The 18,544-nt window shown below is 44.0% G+C and overlaps 1 protein-coding gene across 3 annotated transcripts in view; it reads right to left on the bottom strand.

Moving 5' to 3' along the window:
- FAM169A (family with sequence similarity 169 member A) overlaps positions 1-18,544 on the bottom strand; it is a 76,825-nt gene that overhangs the window by 40,430 nt on the left and 17,851 nt on the right. For all 3 annotated transcript variants that reach the window (XM_090038097.1, XM_090038099.1, XM_090038098.1), the window contains exons 2-3: positions 4,243-4,379; positions 2,271-2,370 (exon numbers count right to left, since the gene is read on the bottom strand). In XM_090038097.1, coding sequence (XP_089894223.1) covers positions 2,271-2,370; positions 4,243-4,377 — 235 coding nt within the window. In that variant the 5' untranslated portion in view covers positions 4,378-4,379. The remainder of the gene's footprint in view (positions 1-2,270; positions 2,371-4,242; positions 4,380-18,544) is intronic.

Genomic DNA, 18,544 nt, shown 5'->3' with positions numbered 1-18,544 from the left:
TGAGAGTCCACAGAAATGACTTTGATTTGGAATTAAGTTTTCATTTTAGGTAAATCTTAATAAACAGATAAGTATGGAGAGAGTGTTAGCTGGACAATTAAGAGATGAAGAGAACATTCTGCCCATGAAGTGGCAGGGGCAAATTCAGGGCTCCTCTATACGTGCAAGTAAAGGTGCAACAGGATCTAATGTACAATTCACATAAATGCACCTCCTGCCATAGCATACATACCAGTGTGCCAACAATGCCAGCCTCAGTACCTGTATGTCAACTTTTCCTGCCTTGTATGTGGTCTCCGAGGCTCTGCCATGCCATGCGTGCATGGCAGGAGGCATGATGGTCAGATTACATATTACATCCCATTACACCTAATCACCAGTGCAGGGGGAGCCTGGCATCACAGTCCTGGGCTCCTCCTGCACCAGCTCCCATAGCTGCAAGCCCTGCAGCCCACGTCACTGTGGGGCTCACAGCAGCAGCAACATGAGGGGAACACTGCAGCCACTGCAAGAAGCACCACACCTCATGAGGCTTGTAGATGGGGCAACGTCCTCCCTGCTGCCCCCACTTTGAGCCCTGCAGCCAAACATGCTGGTCCTACTGCAAGCCCGCAGCTGAAGACAGTGCCACCACTGCAAGCCCTGCAGTTCAGGAGACTTATAAGCAAGGCAGCATTCTCTCTGCTGCAAGCCCTGAAGCTGACAGCACTGCCACCACTGCAAGTCTTGTCAGCTGTGGAGCTGGCAGTGGGTGATGCACCCCTGTGCCTAGAAGCCCCTCAGTTGGGCTCCCAGCCACAGGAGAACACTTGGCCACATGTTCAATTAATGGTATGATTAGAACAAGATACAAAGTTATTACACATTTTTTGTGGAATAGTTTTGTAACTTATTGCTTGTTTTGTCATGTCATTCATTGGTTGAATGTGTAGCTGGATCACAACTTAAGGCGTGATTACCTGGTTAAATTACACCTTAAACCCAACATGTAGAGGGCCTCAGAGACCACATACAAGGCAGGGGAAGGTGACATACAGGCACAGAGGCTGGCATTATTGGCACACTGGAGTGCCAGAGGATGAATTCAGTAAGAGATGCCTACTCCCATTGAGTTATATAGAGTTAAGACAGCATCCACAAGTTTAAACTTAACATGATACACCAGAGTGGGCCTAAGTTTGTCTTGCTCGATAGAAGAGAATGTGAGTGTAGTAGCCTAGGATGTAGACACAGAACACATTTACTATGGAGTTAACTGACTTCACTCCATAGTACAAGTGAAGCAGACAAACACAATCTTACACAAGTCACTTCACTCCAGTGCTGCCACTCAAAGCGAGGAATAACTGTATAACTGGTGATCACTTGCATTTCTATTCCTTTAGTTCAGTGGTGGGCAACTTTTTTGGCAGGTGTGCCTCAAGTTAAACTCTTCCCCTGCTCCCAAAGTGTTACTCTTATCCCCAGTCTCCTGAGGCATACCTGATAGAGTTGTGCCCTGGGGCACCAGCATGGAAGCAAGAAGGCTCAAGCTTCCAGCCATACAGAGGAAGCTGGGGTGGGATGCTGCCACAAGATGACAGGTCCCCACCAAGAGCCAAGCTGCCCTTCCCTGGCCCCACAACCACCACAATTTTATGGCAAGTCAGGATCCAAAGTCCTAAATTCAGTAGCAGCCACAGGGCCAGAAAAGGGTTAACTGGCTCTTGACAATGATAGCTGACACTTCCCCATGCAGCAGGTGCTCTTCCATTCCCATCCCTCCCTTTACTGAGCATCCTTGCATCACATCCCATCACAGCTATTCATTCTGTGAAAACTATTTCCCCTGCATGGCCAGCCATTGTAACAGTGCCTGCTGCAGGCAGCCAGTCAGGGACAGCTGGTTGAGCTTCTCATCACAGAGAGAATTTATTCAAGTAAAATTCAGGGTGAGTTACTCCACAGAAATCATACTGTCTGCCTGTCATACTGTCTGCCTGCCCCCCACCCCTCCCACTCTGGATAGACTAGAGAGAGTAATACATGTATCAAGGCATACAGAGAGTAAAAAATCCAAGGAAAGTGTGTGTTGCCCTTAATTCAGTCTGTCACTGTAAATTTAATTAACTAGTCCTTTCTTGGTTGATAGAATTTAGTTGTGGATAACAAACTATAGCCAAAACTGAGAATAAGAAGCTGGACACGCATGGAATGAGTACAAGACTGGTTACATGCACTTGGCAGAGAGGCAGAACACATTTATATTAGAATATAAATTAAAATGAAACCTGTGAGCGCATCCTCTGGTGCAAACAAAGCAAGAACTTTGTGCGTCTGATCTCCACCATAAAGAGGAACGAAGCCTACAGTTGACAAGCTAATAGGAATCTGAAACAAGAGAGTTCACAATGCTTCAATAAATGCTGGTTAACACAGCATTAGCAAAATATACAAAGCATGTTCAATAGGACAAGCAAGCTGATTTACAAACCCTGGTGTTTTTTGATGATCTGCAAAAGAAAAACATTAGAATCTGGCCCTCGTTTGCTCTTTATAAATGCAGACTTTCAGAAGATGACCTCTACACTCCAAATAAGAGGACGGTGGATTTTAGAAGGGGTTTTTTAAATTAGTATTACTTTATTTTAACATTACAAGTCTAGATTTTTGTCTACCCATGTTTTCTCCTGGAAGATTTTTTATTAATGCCTAAAGAATTAGTAGATGGATGACATATGTACTGAGCCATACGCTTTAAGCTAATAAAGCAGCCGTGAAGGCGTCAGCTGGGGTTCTGACTATGTAAAGCTCTTCATAGTCTACATTCAGGGACATGATAGGATAATCACTGGGGGCTCTAATGTGTGGGATCAATAAGGCAAAAAAGTAAAATATAGCACCTATACCTCTAGAATTTTCCCTGCAAGCTAGACCGTAGGTTGAGCTGCGTTCAGCCTAACTCCAGGACCTGGTCCAGGGAAGTGGAACTCTCTTTATAAAGAGAACAATTTTATGCTAGTACCTAGTTAACCCAAATGCTGTACAAACAACTGGAAGTACTGCCATCTCAAAAATTTAACACCTCACTTTTGATTAAGGTTTGATTAAGCTTCAAGTTCACTCTGCTGCATCTTTTAATGAAAAGTTCCAAGAAACAAACAAACAAACAAGACTTGATAAGGATAACAGGCAAACCTACTATTTCTAACTCTTCCCTCACCCCTTGCAACTCGCATCATCTCTAGAACAGGTGCATTCAACACCTCACAACTTTGGGTGCTACAACAGGCATTTCAGCATACAAATGTTGTTTTGAACATCACCATTTGGCATTAAGATAATAAACACATGACAAAGTGAGACCAGGACACATTTAGTGGCATATCAGTAGCTTTTTGAAATTCAAATATTAGAAATATTTAATGGTGATAGTGGACAACAAATAAGCATCAGTTGTGGGGTAAACATGAAACTTACTTCCCCACAAAACAGTTTAAACTAAGATTTCATCTTCTTTCCATTTTTATTTCATAGGTTTCATCTATTCCACTTTTTTAAAAAAAGCATCCTTGTTACCATAGGTATGATCAACAATGGGAGACCCATATAGATCCACCATATTACAAACTGCTGTTGGGTTGGCTAGACAATATGGCAGCTAGAACACAAAATGCCAAAAACTGGTTTCTAGAAGTGTTTCCATCAACAGAGCTACTTCAAGGGCAGCAAAATACACTTCAGGAAAAATACACAGTAGAGACACCCCTTTGGAAAATCAAAAGGACTGGCAAGAGAAGCAAGGTCCACTAATGTATACCATTTTGCAAAACCAGGATATAAGAGATCCATTAGATGCAGTGAATGCAAGCACAAATTATGATCACTTAGCACTACTGACAAAAATGCAAAATCTGAGCTCTCAGTTTTTGTAAAAAGCTTGTCTGACCAAGTGACTGAGATTTAATTTTTTGTTTTGTTTTTTAAATTGTTTATGTAGAACTCAATTATCCAGGAACAGGAATAGCCAATATGCAGATCTCATTTTATATAAAACTCAATGTACTACTTAATGTTAAAAATTAAAACAGTTTAACAAGAGGTAGGGACATCTGGATAAAATTCAAAGCTTTGGTAAAGTCTTTTTTTTTTTTTACTCAGCAGGTACTAATGACATTTATTTTAAAGTCCTCAATAAGTTCAATTAAATTAAATAAAAAAGGAAGAGGAAAAACATGAACCGATGTATTTGTTGGTTCTTACTTTGATGTCACTGACGACAGACAAGAACTCTGGATTATCTGGATCTCCACATCGAAGGTCAGACATATAGTCTTCTGCAGAACTCTCTAAGTCTTCATGACTGTAGTTATCCAACATATCCACAGGGAATGCCATCCCTTGAAAAATGAAATGTGTCTATTATTACAGATAAACCATGTTTTGCACCGGTTATACCACAATGACTTTATAAGCTAGCACCTCTTCTCTTCAGGAAGGCTGTTCAGTTAAATTACAAGTACTGATATGAGACACATTTAGAGTTTGATTTAGACCAAGTGGCTCAACACACAGGTTTCTCCACAAGTAGGGGAGTAGTATTCAGCCCAATACAATTCTTTAACACAGGGATTGTGTTTTGCCTGTGTATTCAGGCTATGCCTAACAGAGTGCAATTGAGACTGAAATCTCAAGATTTGAGCGCTAGCCCAATGAGAAGAGGACGATAATCAGTCCTACCAGTTCCAGCCTCTCAAAGAAATGAGAGAAAAAACACCTGTTTCAGTGTCTACACATCACAGGACTTCAAACTTGATTCATTCCTCCTGGCCTCATACTCAAACCTTCTCAAAAGACACAAGTAAAATCCAGCCTCCTTCAATTGGTATCCCTCATAGTTAAGGTTTATGGTTTTAGGTTAGAACCACTGAAACACAAGTATCACCACAACTTAAAAACAGGTCCGTGAATAATACAGTGCTTTGACCTGTACTGCTACTTCCTTAGCCTACTCCTGGTCCATGCCCACCATAAGCTCTCTGCAAACCCCTCCACCTTCTCAGGTCACACAAATACCTCCTGCCTGCAAGATGCATGCTACTGTAAAGCAAAAAACAAAAACAAACAAACAAACAAGCAAAAAAACCCCAAAACCACACACATACCCCACCAAGTGCTCTGGGTCATAATTATTGTCACAATCTGGCTGGCCCTTTAAGAGAACGGGGTTTAGCTCCCACCTGAGCCTAATTATCTGCTTCCCAGGTGATGAGTTTAAAGCTAGGGATCTTGTGACAGCTTGCAAGTCATTTGATCCTCCAATAAAAGAAAAACAAACATCTCTACTAGAGACAGACCTGGAAGAAGGAGGACTTGATTTATGTGGATATGTTAGACTGTTTTGTTTTAGGAAATAAATCCATCCCTGAAGAAAGGGGCAGAAGTTCTGCTGCAGGTCAGAGCTCCATTTGAGGCATAAATTGGTACTTTGCCAATGGCCTACCATCACTAGGAGTGCATCAATCCTAGCTGTGACCAAGCCAGGCTTAAAGGAAATGGTGTTATCAGCTAGTGACAAACCTGGTTAAAAGCACTGTAAAGAATAGATGGATGTAAGTGGATGATGAGGGAGAAAGGAACAAGTCAGCTGGGGCACTGCAGACAGCAGCTCCAAAGTACTGGGAGAATCGTTGGTTCAGCCCTTACAGCAAACAGTGTCAAATCCTGCATGACAGGGAGGGAGTCCTGGAATCCCAGCCCCTCAAACAGTGCTATCAGGCAGTAGTTGCAACACTAAAAAAACCTCACATGGAGGAAAAACTTTCATCCAAAAGCAAAAGGTTGTTCTCTTATCTTTTCCAGAGCAAAGTCATTAATCAGATCTAAACTGCTGTTGGTACAATTTTCTATGAACACTTAAGAAAAATAACTGTATACTTGTCTTCTGACTTGGTCCCCTTCTTCCCCCCTCATCTATTTTTAGTTTCAAGATTTCTCTTTTCCTTCCCTCTCCATCTTCCCACATCTATTCCTCCATATTTGTCTGCCACTCAGTTATATCCCTCAGCTCTGGACCTGTGTCACCACCTCACCCCTGATGCTTACGGATGCTGCTGTTTCTGAGTGTCTGGCAACATGCAAGTGAAATCTCAGTGCTGACTGGCACTGTCTACTCTTCTCTGCCACCACTCAGCAGGGAAAGGTAAAAGTGGCAGTAAGTACAACAAAGAGAGAGATGGGCGATGTCACAGTACAACTTGTCCTGTCTATCCTAGTTTTAAAACATGTCATCCAAAGCTTTCTTTTTTTTAATTCATCTTTTCATTCTAGCATAGACACTGGTGAAGATCACCTTACTGTTCTGAGTGCTTCATTTTCCACTCCCGCACTGAATCCTTCTCTAGTTTCCTAATTCCTTCCACACTGGGGCCGAGCACTACAATGACCCTTCTTTGCAGGTATCATTTCACCCTTCCCTGCCTGGTAGAATTAGGGAGTGAAGTAAAAGGGGCTATTTTGTATACAAGACAAAGAAACAAGGTCAGAAGTTAGTCTTCACTGTAATAAAGAGGGGCTGAAATTCATAACATACAAATGTCATATGAAAAAATCTGTTGATTCTGGAAGGCAGAAATTAGGAAGAAAGTGAGAGATTACATGCAACTGGGAAATACCGACTGAATGAAGCTTTAGAATGAGATTAACTGTTACAGACTAAATAAAGCCCTAGGATAAAAGCCCTGTATTTTATTTCAGGCAAAGGTTACTTCCAGCTGCTGAACAGAGGTGAAGTTGAGAATACTGATCCATTAAAGTCTCACATAAAAGGAATGATGAAACTCAGATTTTGCTTTCGTCCAGATAGGTATTATTGAGCAGTTTTTATGCCAAAGTATCTGAACAACTATGACAACAGATAATGATGAAGGCTCACTACAAATTACATGACAATGAGGTATGCAACCCACAAGCCACAGCTAATATCCCCTAGGCCATCATTCTTGGCATTTTTAGAATATAAAAGTAAGGCAGCAACAAAGCAGAAAAATAAAGCAATAGCCAGTTCTGCTGAATTCAAGTTTCTTCTGGTTGTGTTTCTTTAGTTTCCACATATTTAAAAAGCAGGAAAGTCATTTATGCCTTAGAAACCTGTTAATTCACAGAAAAAACTGCCTCCATCATCTTAAAGGGAAGTTCCTCCTATTCAACCACAAGTAGTGATTCACAAATCTCAGTCCCTGATGTGCCTCAATTTTGAAATAATTTATTGTGGTAATGAGGAGACAACTGATTAACTACTAGTCCTCAAAATGTAAACCAAAAAAAAGAAAGAAATTCTCTGTTATTACCTATTGTTCATCTCAAGTATTTTTCCATGTTAGATATACTGTATTTCTTCTGAGTCTACAAAAGGGGCAGCTCTCTCTCGATCAGAGCTGTCCACCTTCAGAGACTACAGGAACCACGTGTTGCACTGGTCACAGGCCTAGGGCCACAAACCATGCAGGCTGCGTGCCTCACAAGCAGCACAAGCGCCCTCTTTGCCTGCCACTGCCACATAGGTGAGAACCCAACAACTCCTGGTGCTACAATGTGGGTAGCACAACCATATGAGCTTCTCACCACTACCACCACCCAGGAAAGACCCCAGTCTGCCCCCACCACTACTGTACAAGCAATTCAAAACTACTGTTCTGTGAGCACACCCCTACCACCACTGCCCCTGCCATGAGCCCAACCCTCATAGGCATGGTCCCCATACTATGCCCCCCTGCTGGCACAGCCATGCAAGCAACACAGGCCCCTTCCTCCACTATGCGAGCAGTAAGTTTACCAGGCCCCCTCCAGCTAGGCTGTCCTGCCCCGAAGACTCAGGCTACCCTTGCAGTGGCAGGAGCAATGTGGGGAGTGGCAGTCAGGCAGGAGTCTGCAACCCAACTGCTAACCCTTTGGGAGTCACAGGCTACCAGCTGGACCACCCTGCTCTAGGTCACCAGCAAGCTGTTAGAAATATTATTAAAAATGCATTATCAATAGCAGATTTAGAAAAAAAAAACACAGCTGCTACCCCTCCTTGTCTCCTTAATGGGAGAGGGAAGGGGGGGGTTGGAAATTGAAGGGAAAAACCACCAAAGGCCCTTTGTACTAAGGTATCACTCCCTCTCTGTTCTGCAAATTTACTATCTCTTTGTTACACTAAATCACACTTTCTTTCATGACCCCCACATTCTTAGGCTAAGATAAGAGCAAATGCCATTTTTGCCTTCAGGTTGAACCTTGAGTAACCTTGGGTCCCATCTACGCACGCGTGATAACCTAATGCATATTAAGCCTACCCGCCCCGCATACTTAAGTAGTTAATTATAATGCACATGGGACGTATGAAGCAACATGTTTACATATATGTTTGTATGAACCGGAAATGAGTTGTAAAAATTCCTCCTTCTGCACACGTGGTCAGGAGAGAGGGGATAAAAGCCTGCTAATGATTGTGCCCGGGGGCAGAGTGATTGATCTTTTGTCTCTCTCTCTGACCCTATTTGCAAATATATACCTTTTGTGCTGCTAATAAAGTGTGTCTGTAGCTGAAGTTTTTTTCCGCCTCCCGAGAAACGAACCACGATTTTTAATTCAACAATTGGCGCCCAACGTGGGGCTTCTTGAGGACTACCCCGGAATTCAGTGACGGAGCACCTCCGGTACCAGGGGTTTGTGCACACCGAGCCGACTTTGGACTCGCCCTGGTATTTGAGGTTTAAGTCCAAATATCCGGGAAGTTAAAGGAAGTATCCTATGTAAATTCTGAGTTTCTGGAGAGGCAGACACACTTTGGAATTTGGATAGAGATCTCTGGGGTATCTGAGTGAGTATACGAATTCCCTTTGCCCAATCTGGTGTACGGATCTAAAACAAAGGATGTGTAAGTTTGCTGAGAAATTCTAGGCTTAGCTCTCATTGTAAATCATCTGTTGTTGAGATCTTTCTGGTATTTGGTGTGCATTGGGCGCATTTTTGTGGGCAAATGGGTACGAGTAGCTCTCATGTAGAAAACAATATTGATACCCCTCTAAAAGTCTTATTACGTCATTTTAATAAATTTGCAAGGCCGGCCGATTATGGAATAAAAATGAAAAAAGGTGATTTAACTAAGTTTTGTCAACTCGAGTGGCCAACATTTGGGGTCCACTGGACCCCGAAAGGATCCTTTGTGCTAAAAGAAGTGATAGCTATCCATGAAATTGTTATGCAAAATGGGTATTGGAATCAGTTTCCTTATATTGATTGTTGGTTGTGGGTGGTTCAAAATCAGCCACCTTGGATTAAGAATTACTTAGCAAAGTCTCATGTGATGCTTGTTAAGAAAAAGGCTCGGGGGGGGGGCCGCCTGTACTTCCTGAGTCTAATGAGGGGGGGATTCTGAATTGGCTAAGTACCGGACCCGTGCTCCGGTTGCCCTGTCGGGTAGCGAAGATGAGTCAGACGCCTCCTCGGCATCCAGTCCTTCTGCACCACCGCCCCCTCCCTTAGAGAAACCACCACCGACGTACCAATGCATACCTAATGAGTTAGAGCGTGAGCCTCAGCCAAGTGCCTCATCTGAATCAGGAAATAAGGGTTATTATTTGCGCAAGCCTGTAGAGTCACAGCCGGTGTTGAACTGTCCGATGCGAGAGGTTATTGGGGAAGGAGGCGCTGCAACTTTTGTCTACACCCCATTTAGCACTTCAGATTTATTTAACGGGAAAAATCAGAGCCCCTCTTTTCGTGAAGACCCTGAAAAGATGAGGGATTTGTTTCGATCTATTGGGCAGACTCATCGACCCACTTGGGCTGATGTCCAGATGATGCTCCAGACCCTCCTAACCCCGGAGGAGAGGAGATTAGTGTTAGGTACAGCAGAGCGTATTGCGGCAGCCAGAGTTGAGTCAGAGGGTGCTGCTGGTCGTACTCTGCGTGATACCTACCCTGTAGAAGAGCCGAGATGGGACAATCATACTGCAGAGGGCAGAGAGCTGAGTGCACGGTATTTGGGAATTATAGTGGAAGCAATGGGAAAGGCAGTGCCTCGGATTACCAATCTGTCTAAATTGTATGAGGTGAGACAGGGAAGAGAGGAGGATCCCTCAGCTTTCCTTGGGAGGCTGTATGAGGCGTTTCGCAGGTTTTCGGATCTGGATCCAGAAGCCCCAGATAACCAGCGCATGGTAAATCTTATGTTTATTGGTCAATCTGCTGCTGATATCCGTAAGAAGTTACAGAAAACTGAGGGAGGTGCTGGGAAACCGATTTCAGAGCTGGTAGAAATTGCATATAAGGTGTATGGGAATCGTGAGCAAGTGCAGGAGCGCAAGGAGGATAAAAAGGCTCAGCGACAGATGGCAGCACTAGCAGCTGCTATAACTGGAGGGAACCCTGGAAAGGCTGGGATACAGAAGAGGAAGGGAGAAAGAGTGGGAGCAGATGTTTGTGCTTATTGCAAGGAGAAAGGACACTGGAAGAGGGAATGCCCGAAGTTGAAGGAGAAGAGAGAGGGGGAACCGAGAGGTCACCTCATGCGGGCAGAAGACAAGGGTGAGGATTCAGAATGAAGGGGACAGGGATCTAAGACCACCATCCTTCGGGTTGGAGCCCGAGAAGATCCCATGGTAACCATTAGGGTTGGTGGCAAAAACTTTGAAGCCTTGGTGGATACTGGGGCTACATTTTCAATGATTCCAGAAAAAACCCCCTGTGCAGGAACTAGTGAACAGCATGTACTTGTAGAAGGGATTGAGGGAATGCAAACTCGACTCCCTGTTTGTAAACCACTCCTCACCAAGGTGGGAGACCATTTGCTCGAGCACTCCTTTGTGTATTCTCCAAGTTGCCCGGTTGCACTCCTTGGGCGGGACTTACTCACAAAATTGCAAGCTGAGATCTTTTTCAGAGACGATCAGATGGTGGTCCAGCTACCTGTCAAGCAGAGCTCGAACTATCAGATGGCTCTCCTGGAGGACCAACGCCCTGCAGTAAGTCCAGAAGATCACATGACTGGAGTAGACCCCTCAGTATGGGCTGATGGAACCCCTGCGCGAGCTAAGTTCGTCTCCCCGGTAAGGATCGTACTCAAGGATGAGGAGGGGCCCGTTCGGGTAAAGCAGTACCCACTCAGCCGAGCGGCCAGAGCTGGACTCAAGCCGTTAATAGAGAAATAGAAGAGGTACGGATGGCTAGTGGAAGGGTCTTCACCCTATAACACCCCCATTCTTGGAGTGCCAAAGGCAGATGGGGTCTCATACAGACTGGTCCAAGACTTACGGGCAGTAAATAAGAAGGTCCTTTCAGACCATCCTGTAGTCCCGAACCCTCACACGATTTTGACACAAGTACCGGGGGAAGCTGAAATATTTTCAGTGCTAGATTTGAAAGATGCTTTCTTCTCTATTCCTCTTCACCGAGAGAGTCAAAAATTGTTTGCTTTTGAATGGGAGGATCCAGATACTTTCCATAAAGCCCAGCTCATGTGGACAGTTCTTCCACAAGGATTTATAGCAGCCCCCCATATTTTCGGACTTGCCCTTCAGAAGGACTTGGGGGAATGGAAGGGATCACATCCCGCAGTGACTCTCCTCCAGTATGTGGATGACCTGCTAGTTGCAAGCCCAAACTTGCAGCTCTGCGAGGAAGCCACCAGGTCACTCCTAAACACTCTGGGAAAAAAAGGATATAAAGTCTCTAGAGAAAAAGCCCAAATATGTCAGCCTGAAGTCACATTTTTGGGATATAAGCTCTCAAAAGGAGTCAGAGCCCTGAGTGCAGATCGCATACAGGCGATTCAAGGTCTAACCCCACCTAAGTCACCCAAGGGGCTGCGAGCATTCCTAGGGCTAACTGGGTTCTGTCGACTATGGATACCAGATTACGGTGGGAAGGCTAGACCACTGTATGAATCCCTGACTAAGGAGAGTCTCACTAAATGGAAATGGAATAAAGAAATGCAGCATGCTTTTGACCTGCTGAAGGCAGCATTAACCCAGCCCCCAGCCTTAGCCATCCCAAATAGTAAAAAGCCATATCGACTGTATGTTCATGAGAATCGAGGGGTTGCATCGGGGTGCTGACACAGCCATCGGGCCCGACCTGGAGACCCGTGGGATATTATTCAAAGGTTCTAGATCCAGTTGCACTCGGCTGGCCAGCCTGTCTTCGGGCTGTGGCAGCCACAGCAGTGGTTGTTGAAGAAGCCCAGAAGATAGTCATGGGTGCGGATATGGAAATACTCACTCCTCATGGAGTTCCCCAGATCCTAGGGACTGAGGGAGGGAAATTTCTTAACCCCTCCAGACAATCACGGTATGAGATATTTTTGCTCTCTAATCCAGGACTTACTTTCAAACATACTACAGCCTTAAACCCTGCAACCTTGCTGCCGGAGCCAGGGCAACCGACGCATGACTGCCTTGAGGTCCTGAATCAGACCACGCAGGTGCGACCTGATCTTGCTGAGGACCCAATTGAAGACCCAGATGTTGAATACTTTGTGGACGGCTCCAGCTCTGTCATCGATGGAAAAAGACGAACAGGATGTGCAGTGGTAACCTTGGATAAGGTAGTATGGAGGGAGTCATTGCCGAGCTCATGGTCGGCACAGGCCGCAGAACTCACTGCGCTCACCCGAGCATTACAGCTGGGGACAGACCAGCGAGTTAATATATACACTGACTCTCGCTATGCTTTTTCTACAGTCCATGCGCACGGACTATTGTGGAAAGAAAGGGGTTTCATTACTGCCTCTGGGAATAAGATTGCTAATGGCCCCCAGATTATCAAACTACTAGAGGCACTCCACCAGCCTAAGGAGGTAGCAGTCATTCATGTGCGGGCCCATGGGAAGGCTGCTGAGAAAAAGCATAAGCTTGGAAATGCAAAGGCTGATGCAGCAGCAAAGGAAGCTGCATTTATTGGGGGAGAAGCGGAAGAGGTATCCAAGCAGGCTATGTCCCATGCCATATGGCCATACGTTCAGGATTTAGTCCCACAGTATTCCCCTGAAGAAGATAAATTTGCACAGAAAGCTTGTGCAGAAAAGAACTCCCAGGGGTGGTGGATAGTACCAGGAGGGAAAGTCATGATACCCAGGCCATTGCTTCGGGAGGTGCTGCAACAGCTCCATGCAAGAACCCATATGGGAGGTTTGGCCATGGGTGATCTAGTGATCCGCCAAGCAGTAGCCCCAGGGCTATATGTAGAAGCTCAGCGCATTGCTACCAAGTGCATTACATGCCAGAAAGTAAACCCTCGAAGGAAACCCCCTGTGCCAATGGGAGGTAGACCCTGGGCAGCGTACCCTGGACAGGCATGGCAGATTGATTTTGCCGAGCTCCCACGATCCGGACATCACGGGTTTTTACTTGTCATGGTAGACCAGCTCTCTGGTTGGGTCGAGGCTTGGCCCACCAGGACTGCCACTGCAGCTGCAGTAGTGAAGTATTTGTTACAGGAGATCATTCCCCGGTATTCCCTGCCTGAGTCCATCGAGTCGGATCAAGGACAACACTTTGTGGGAAAAGTGGTTCAAGAAGTCGCACAAGCTCTCAAGGTTACTTGGAAACTACACACACCATGGAGACCACAGAGTTCAGGACAAGTGGAACGCATGAATAGAACTTTAAAGACTTTGCTCACCAAAATCTGTATTGAAACACGCCTTAAGTGGCCTCAAGCATTGCCGCTAGCTCTTACTTGCATTCGAAACACTCCCCGACGGGGCCTCAAATTGACCCCATATGAAATTATGTTTGGCAAGCCGCCTCGAGTCTTACCTCCTGGGATGCGAGAGAATGTAACTTTTGAATTAGGTAATAGTGAACTTCATACATATGTTATTGCCTTGCAGTCTGTCTTGTTTTCTCTTCACAGGTATGCAGCCTCCTTTCAGCGTCTGCCTTTAGATGTACCGGTACATGACTTCTCCCCGGGAGACTGGGTCTTGGTGCAGCGGTGGAAAAAGGAGCCTTTGACTGAGAGGTGGAGTGGCCCTTTCCAGGTACTTCTAACAACCCACACCGCTGTAAAGATTACTGGCCATGATCGCTGGATACACCATACCCGTGTGAAACGACATCCACAAGCGTCAGAGGACAACATCTCCCAAGACGAACTCACTCCGGAAGCTGAGTCGTCTTCGGAACAAGAAGCCAGCAAGTGGAGCTGTGAACCTACTGGTGATCTCCAAGTGCGCCTGAGACGGCTTAATCAAAGCTCAGAAAATTAGACAAGAAAGTAAAAGGGAAAATATGGTGGGAATCTTAATGTGCCTTGTTGTTATCTGCATAATGAAAGAAGCAGAATTGAGCAGCCTTAACCGCTGGCTCACACCCTCGCTTTCCCAAATTGCTCCCCCAGGGACAAATTTGTATGTTGATATGATGGAAAGAATTGCAGGTACTTTTAATCTTACCAACTGCTGGGCCTGTGGGGGGCTTCGGGAGGCCAGAGGCCAGTGGCCTTGGAGGGCTTTTCCTTTGGCCCCGAAATGGCTAGTAAGTAGTAAGGCAGATGTTAAAAGTACTAGTCAAAAATGGGATGAGAACCACAGTTGGGAACTTTCCCAAGTGGCGTTAGGAGAGTATTGCATCAGTAATAATGGTACAGGAAAAAGGTTGGGACACAGCCGTTGCATATGGACTTTAAAAGTAAGGTGGATGAACCTTACAAGATTAGAACAGCTTTATTATCCTAATAGCCCAGGGTATAATCGGCTAGTGTGGCAGCATCCCAATGGAACAATTGTGTGGTTTAATAAGTATTGGAGTGCCACAAATCAAAGTGATGATCGGACAGATTGTACAGACAAGAACCAGGATGGGCTATGGGAATGTTCCATGAAAGGAGGCCACGCAGTTGCTGGTCCTTTGGGTCCAGAAGGAGGCTTGGGGTTTCCCGAGATGCCCTATGGTTGGGCCCCTCCAAATGCCACCAATAGAGAAAATAGGGCCTTAAGAGGATACTATTGGATTTGCGGACGACGGGCCTATACAATACTACCACAGGGGTGGACAGGAACTTGCTATATGGGAGTAATTGTACCAGCTTTCTTTTTGTTACCGTCTGAGGTTGGAAATAAGCTAGGAGTCTCTTTGTATGATGATTGGAAAAGGGCCAAGAGAAGTATTGATGTAAGTTTGACACAGGGTAGCTCCCAAAAGTGGAAGAAGGATGAGTGGCCTCCTCAGAGGATTATTGAGTATTATGGACCAGCTACATGGGCTAATGATGGGAGTTGGGGATACCGGACACCAATATATATGCTGAATAGAATCATCCGGTTGCAGGCAGTCTTGGAAGTAATTACTAACCAGACCGCCACTGCTCTCGAGTTATTGGCCCGACAAAGTTCTCAGATGAGAGCAGCCATATACCAAAATCGGATGGCCTTAGACTATTTACTTGCAGAGGAAGGCGGAGTCTGCGGAAAGCTCAACCTTTCTAATTGTTGCCTCCAAATAGATGACAACGGGAAAGCAGTCTTAGAGATTGCCAAAGAGATTAGAAAAATAGCCCATGTACCAATACAAACGTGGGAAACCACATGGAATAAGGACTGGTGGTTTCAATTATTTGGAGGACCCTGGTGGAAAAAGGTAGGGTTTGTGCTTTTGTGTGCTCTAACTGGTTTGATTTTTATCCCTTGCCTTATTCCTTGTCTCACTAGATTGATAACCACCACAGTAGAAGGAATGCAGGTCGCAGCAGTCCCTCTAAAAGCACAGACTGCTGCAAAGGTCATGGTCCTCAGAAAAATTCCTCGTAATTATCTTGATATGCCCGAATGAAGTAAAGATCAGAAAGCATCTCGAGGGGGGATATTGTTAGAAATATTATTAAAAATGCATTATCAATAGCAGATTTAGAAAAAAAAAAACACAGCTGCTACCCCTCCTTGTCTCCTTAATGGGAGAGGGAAGGGGGGGGTTGGAAATTGAAGGGAAAAACCACCAAAGGCCCTTTGTACTAAGGTATCACTCCCTCTCTGTTCTGCAAATTTACTATCTCTTTGTTACACTAAATCACACTTTCTTTCATGACCCCCACATTCTTAGGCTAAGATAAGAGCAAATGCCATTTTTGCCTTCAGGTTGAACCTTGAGTAACCTTGGGTCCCATCTACGCACGCGTGATAACCTAATGCATATTAAGCCTACCCGCCCCGCATACTTAAGTAGTTAATTATAATGCACATGGGACGTATGAAGCAACATGTTTACATATATGTTTGTATGAACCGGAAATGAGTTGTAAAAATTCCTCCTTCTGCACACGTGGTCAGGAGAGAGGGGAAAAAAGCCTGCTAATGATTGTGCCCGGGGGCAGAGTGATTGATCTTTTGTCTCTCTCTCTGACCCTATTTGCAAATATATACCTTTTGTGTTGCTAATAAAGTGTGTCTGTAGCTGAAGTTTTTTTCCGCCTCCCGAGAAACGAACCACGATTTTTAATTCAACAAAGCAATCCCAGAGACAAAGATAAATCAAATTCATAGAGGATATCATGACCTGTTGAAAGCACAGTGACCTGATCTGGCCTAACAATAAGCAAGTTCCAGTTCCACTACTGAGGAATCTGTAATTTCAAATTTGAAGGATTCTTTAGGACTCTGAAAAACAATTAACCTGAAGATTTTAGTCTCCAGAAAGTTCTCCCCTTAATTCTGGCATGAGAGTCACTGTTCAAGTTTCAGGTGAAAGCACTGCATATTCTTTCAGGTTTTCAGTGTCTTGGGAGTGCAGGGGTTAAAGGGCTCTAGGAACATCATGAAGCCTATCATTTTCCTCTCTCTCTCTCTAAGCCTCTGTGTGTTGCATGACTGTAAAACTGTCAGGTCAAATCCTTGTCACATATTGTGGGATTGTGCTCTGTTCATGAGACAGCCCTCTGATTGGCTAGGCAATATTCTGGCTGAATGAGCAAAATAGATGTAGCCTTAAGCAACCTAACTCATTACAATCATTCATGCAACACAGATATTAAAGAGAGAAAGAATGTTCAAATACTTTTTTAAATCAGGAAAACAATTCATTTCTTGTTTTCATTAAAACAAGAGCCAACTTTCCCTTTCTCATTGTAAACACATCACCTTACACTTTAAAAGATTTGCTGAATTGTAGCTCATGTACATTACACTTGCTTTAATGTTGAATTACAGACTTCATTGTTTTTACCTTCCTACAACCATATACATAGTTAGAGGTGGCATTTAAGTGAGCACAATTCTGTATTCCTTTGCACATATGATCTAATCTACAGGCATAAACCTTCATTAAGCTAAGTGGTCATATTTATTTAAAAAACAAACAAAGTAGGCAACAGCAAGCTTCAAAATCAGATGATAAATTTGAATGATAACTGAAATCAGCATTCTCAATTCAAAACGTGTTACTCCATCTCCTACCCCTATCCACCAGCCAATATTCTATGTACAGTCAACATAATTCCCACTACTAACTGATCAGAAGATAATTTTTACTGTGTCTACACCAGCTGGTTTTCCCCTTCTGTATACAAGTTGTAGTGAACTTCTTCATCTACACTGGGGTAGAAAACGAGGCATGTTAGGGGGAAAAGGATAGGTTGTAGTCTCAGTTCAATTCATGAGAAAGGGAGATATCTATAGGACAATTTTTAAAGGCTATAATCAGGAGTGCTATGGAAATACATCCAGAGAGGGTATGATATCTTATGTCCTAGTATAAACAAATAGACCATACTGGAGTTTATAAGTCATACTGTCAAAGCTTATTAGCTAACATGCATCACACAATCCAAGATGCACAGTACCAGAAAGCTGCACTAAATGGATGAAGAGATTACACTAGCTTTTGATAATATTAAAAAAAAAAAAAAACCTTAATTGTGAAATTCTGAACTATTAAACATTTGCTTTTTTGCCTAGAATTGAAACTATATTCTTTTAGAACCATTTCCCTTCCTTTGAATAACATAGTCCCTAATCCTAAAAAATACAGGTATCCCTCGCCTGCCACTGGGGTTAAGTTCCTGACAGTTCCCGTGGTTGGCAAGACAAAAGGCTTACAGGAAAAATGGCAGGTGACAGGCTGATGTGCAGCCACGGAAAAACATGGTTACTCCAAACTGTATACCGCAGTAGCCAAAACAGGATATAGAATGTTTAGCATGGATACTCAAAACTGTGGTTGGCAAGGGAAAAAAAATGTCAAAAAATTTATGCTATGCAAAATAAAGAAAAAGACATTATCAGCATCAGGCCCCCTATTCTGATTGTACAAACACCTCTTTTAAGCATAACACTACTCATATGGAACTGCCATTAAAGGGAATAAGAGTTCCAGGCCAATATTATTCAAGTAAATTGGGCACCAAGTATGCCCCAAGAGAAGAATCTTATTTACCACATTCACAAAGATTCCTCCACACCATCATTTTCAAAACAACCCAGAGAAAGAAAAAAGTAAGCTGCCAAGAGACAAGTTTAAGTTTCTATATGAAAGGATTTTCCCTTCCCAAACATTAGATAGTCCCTAGATCTCTGAAGTTCTTAACTTCC

This window comes from Crocodylus siamensis, chromosome 3 (genome assembly GCF_052110815.1).
Source record: "Crocodylus siamensis isolate JL-2025a chromosome 3, ASM5211081v1, whole genome shotgun sequence".
Classification (NCBI taxonomy): Eukaryota; Metazoa; Chordata; order Crocodylia; family Crocodylidae; genus Crocodylus; species Crocodylus siamensis.
Note: the sequence above shows the minus strand (reverse complement) of the source record. Positions and strands in the feature narration are given on the sequence as shown.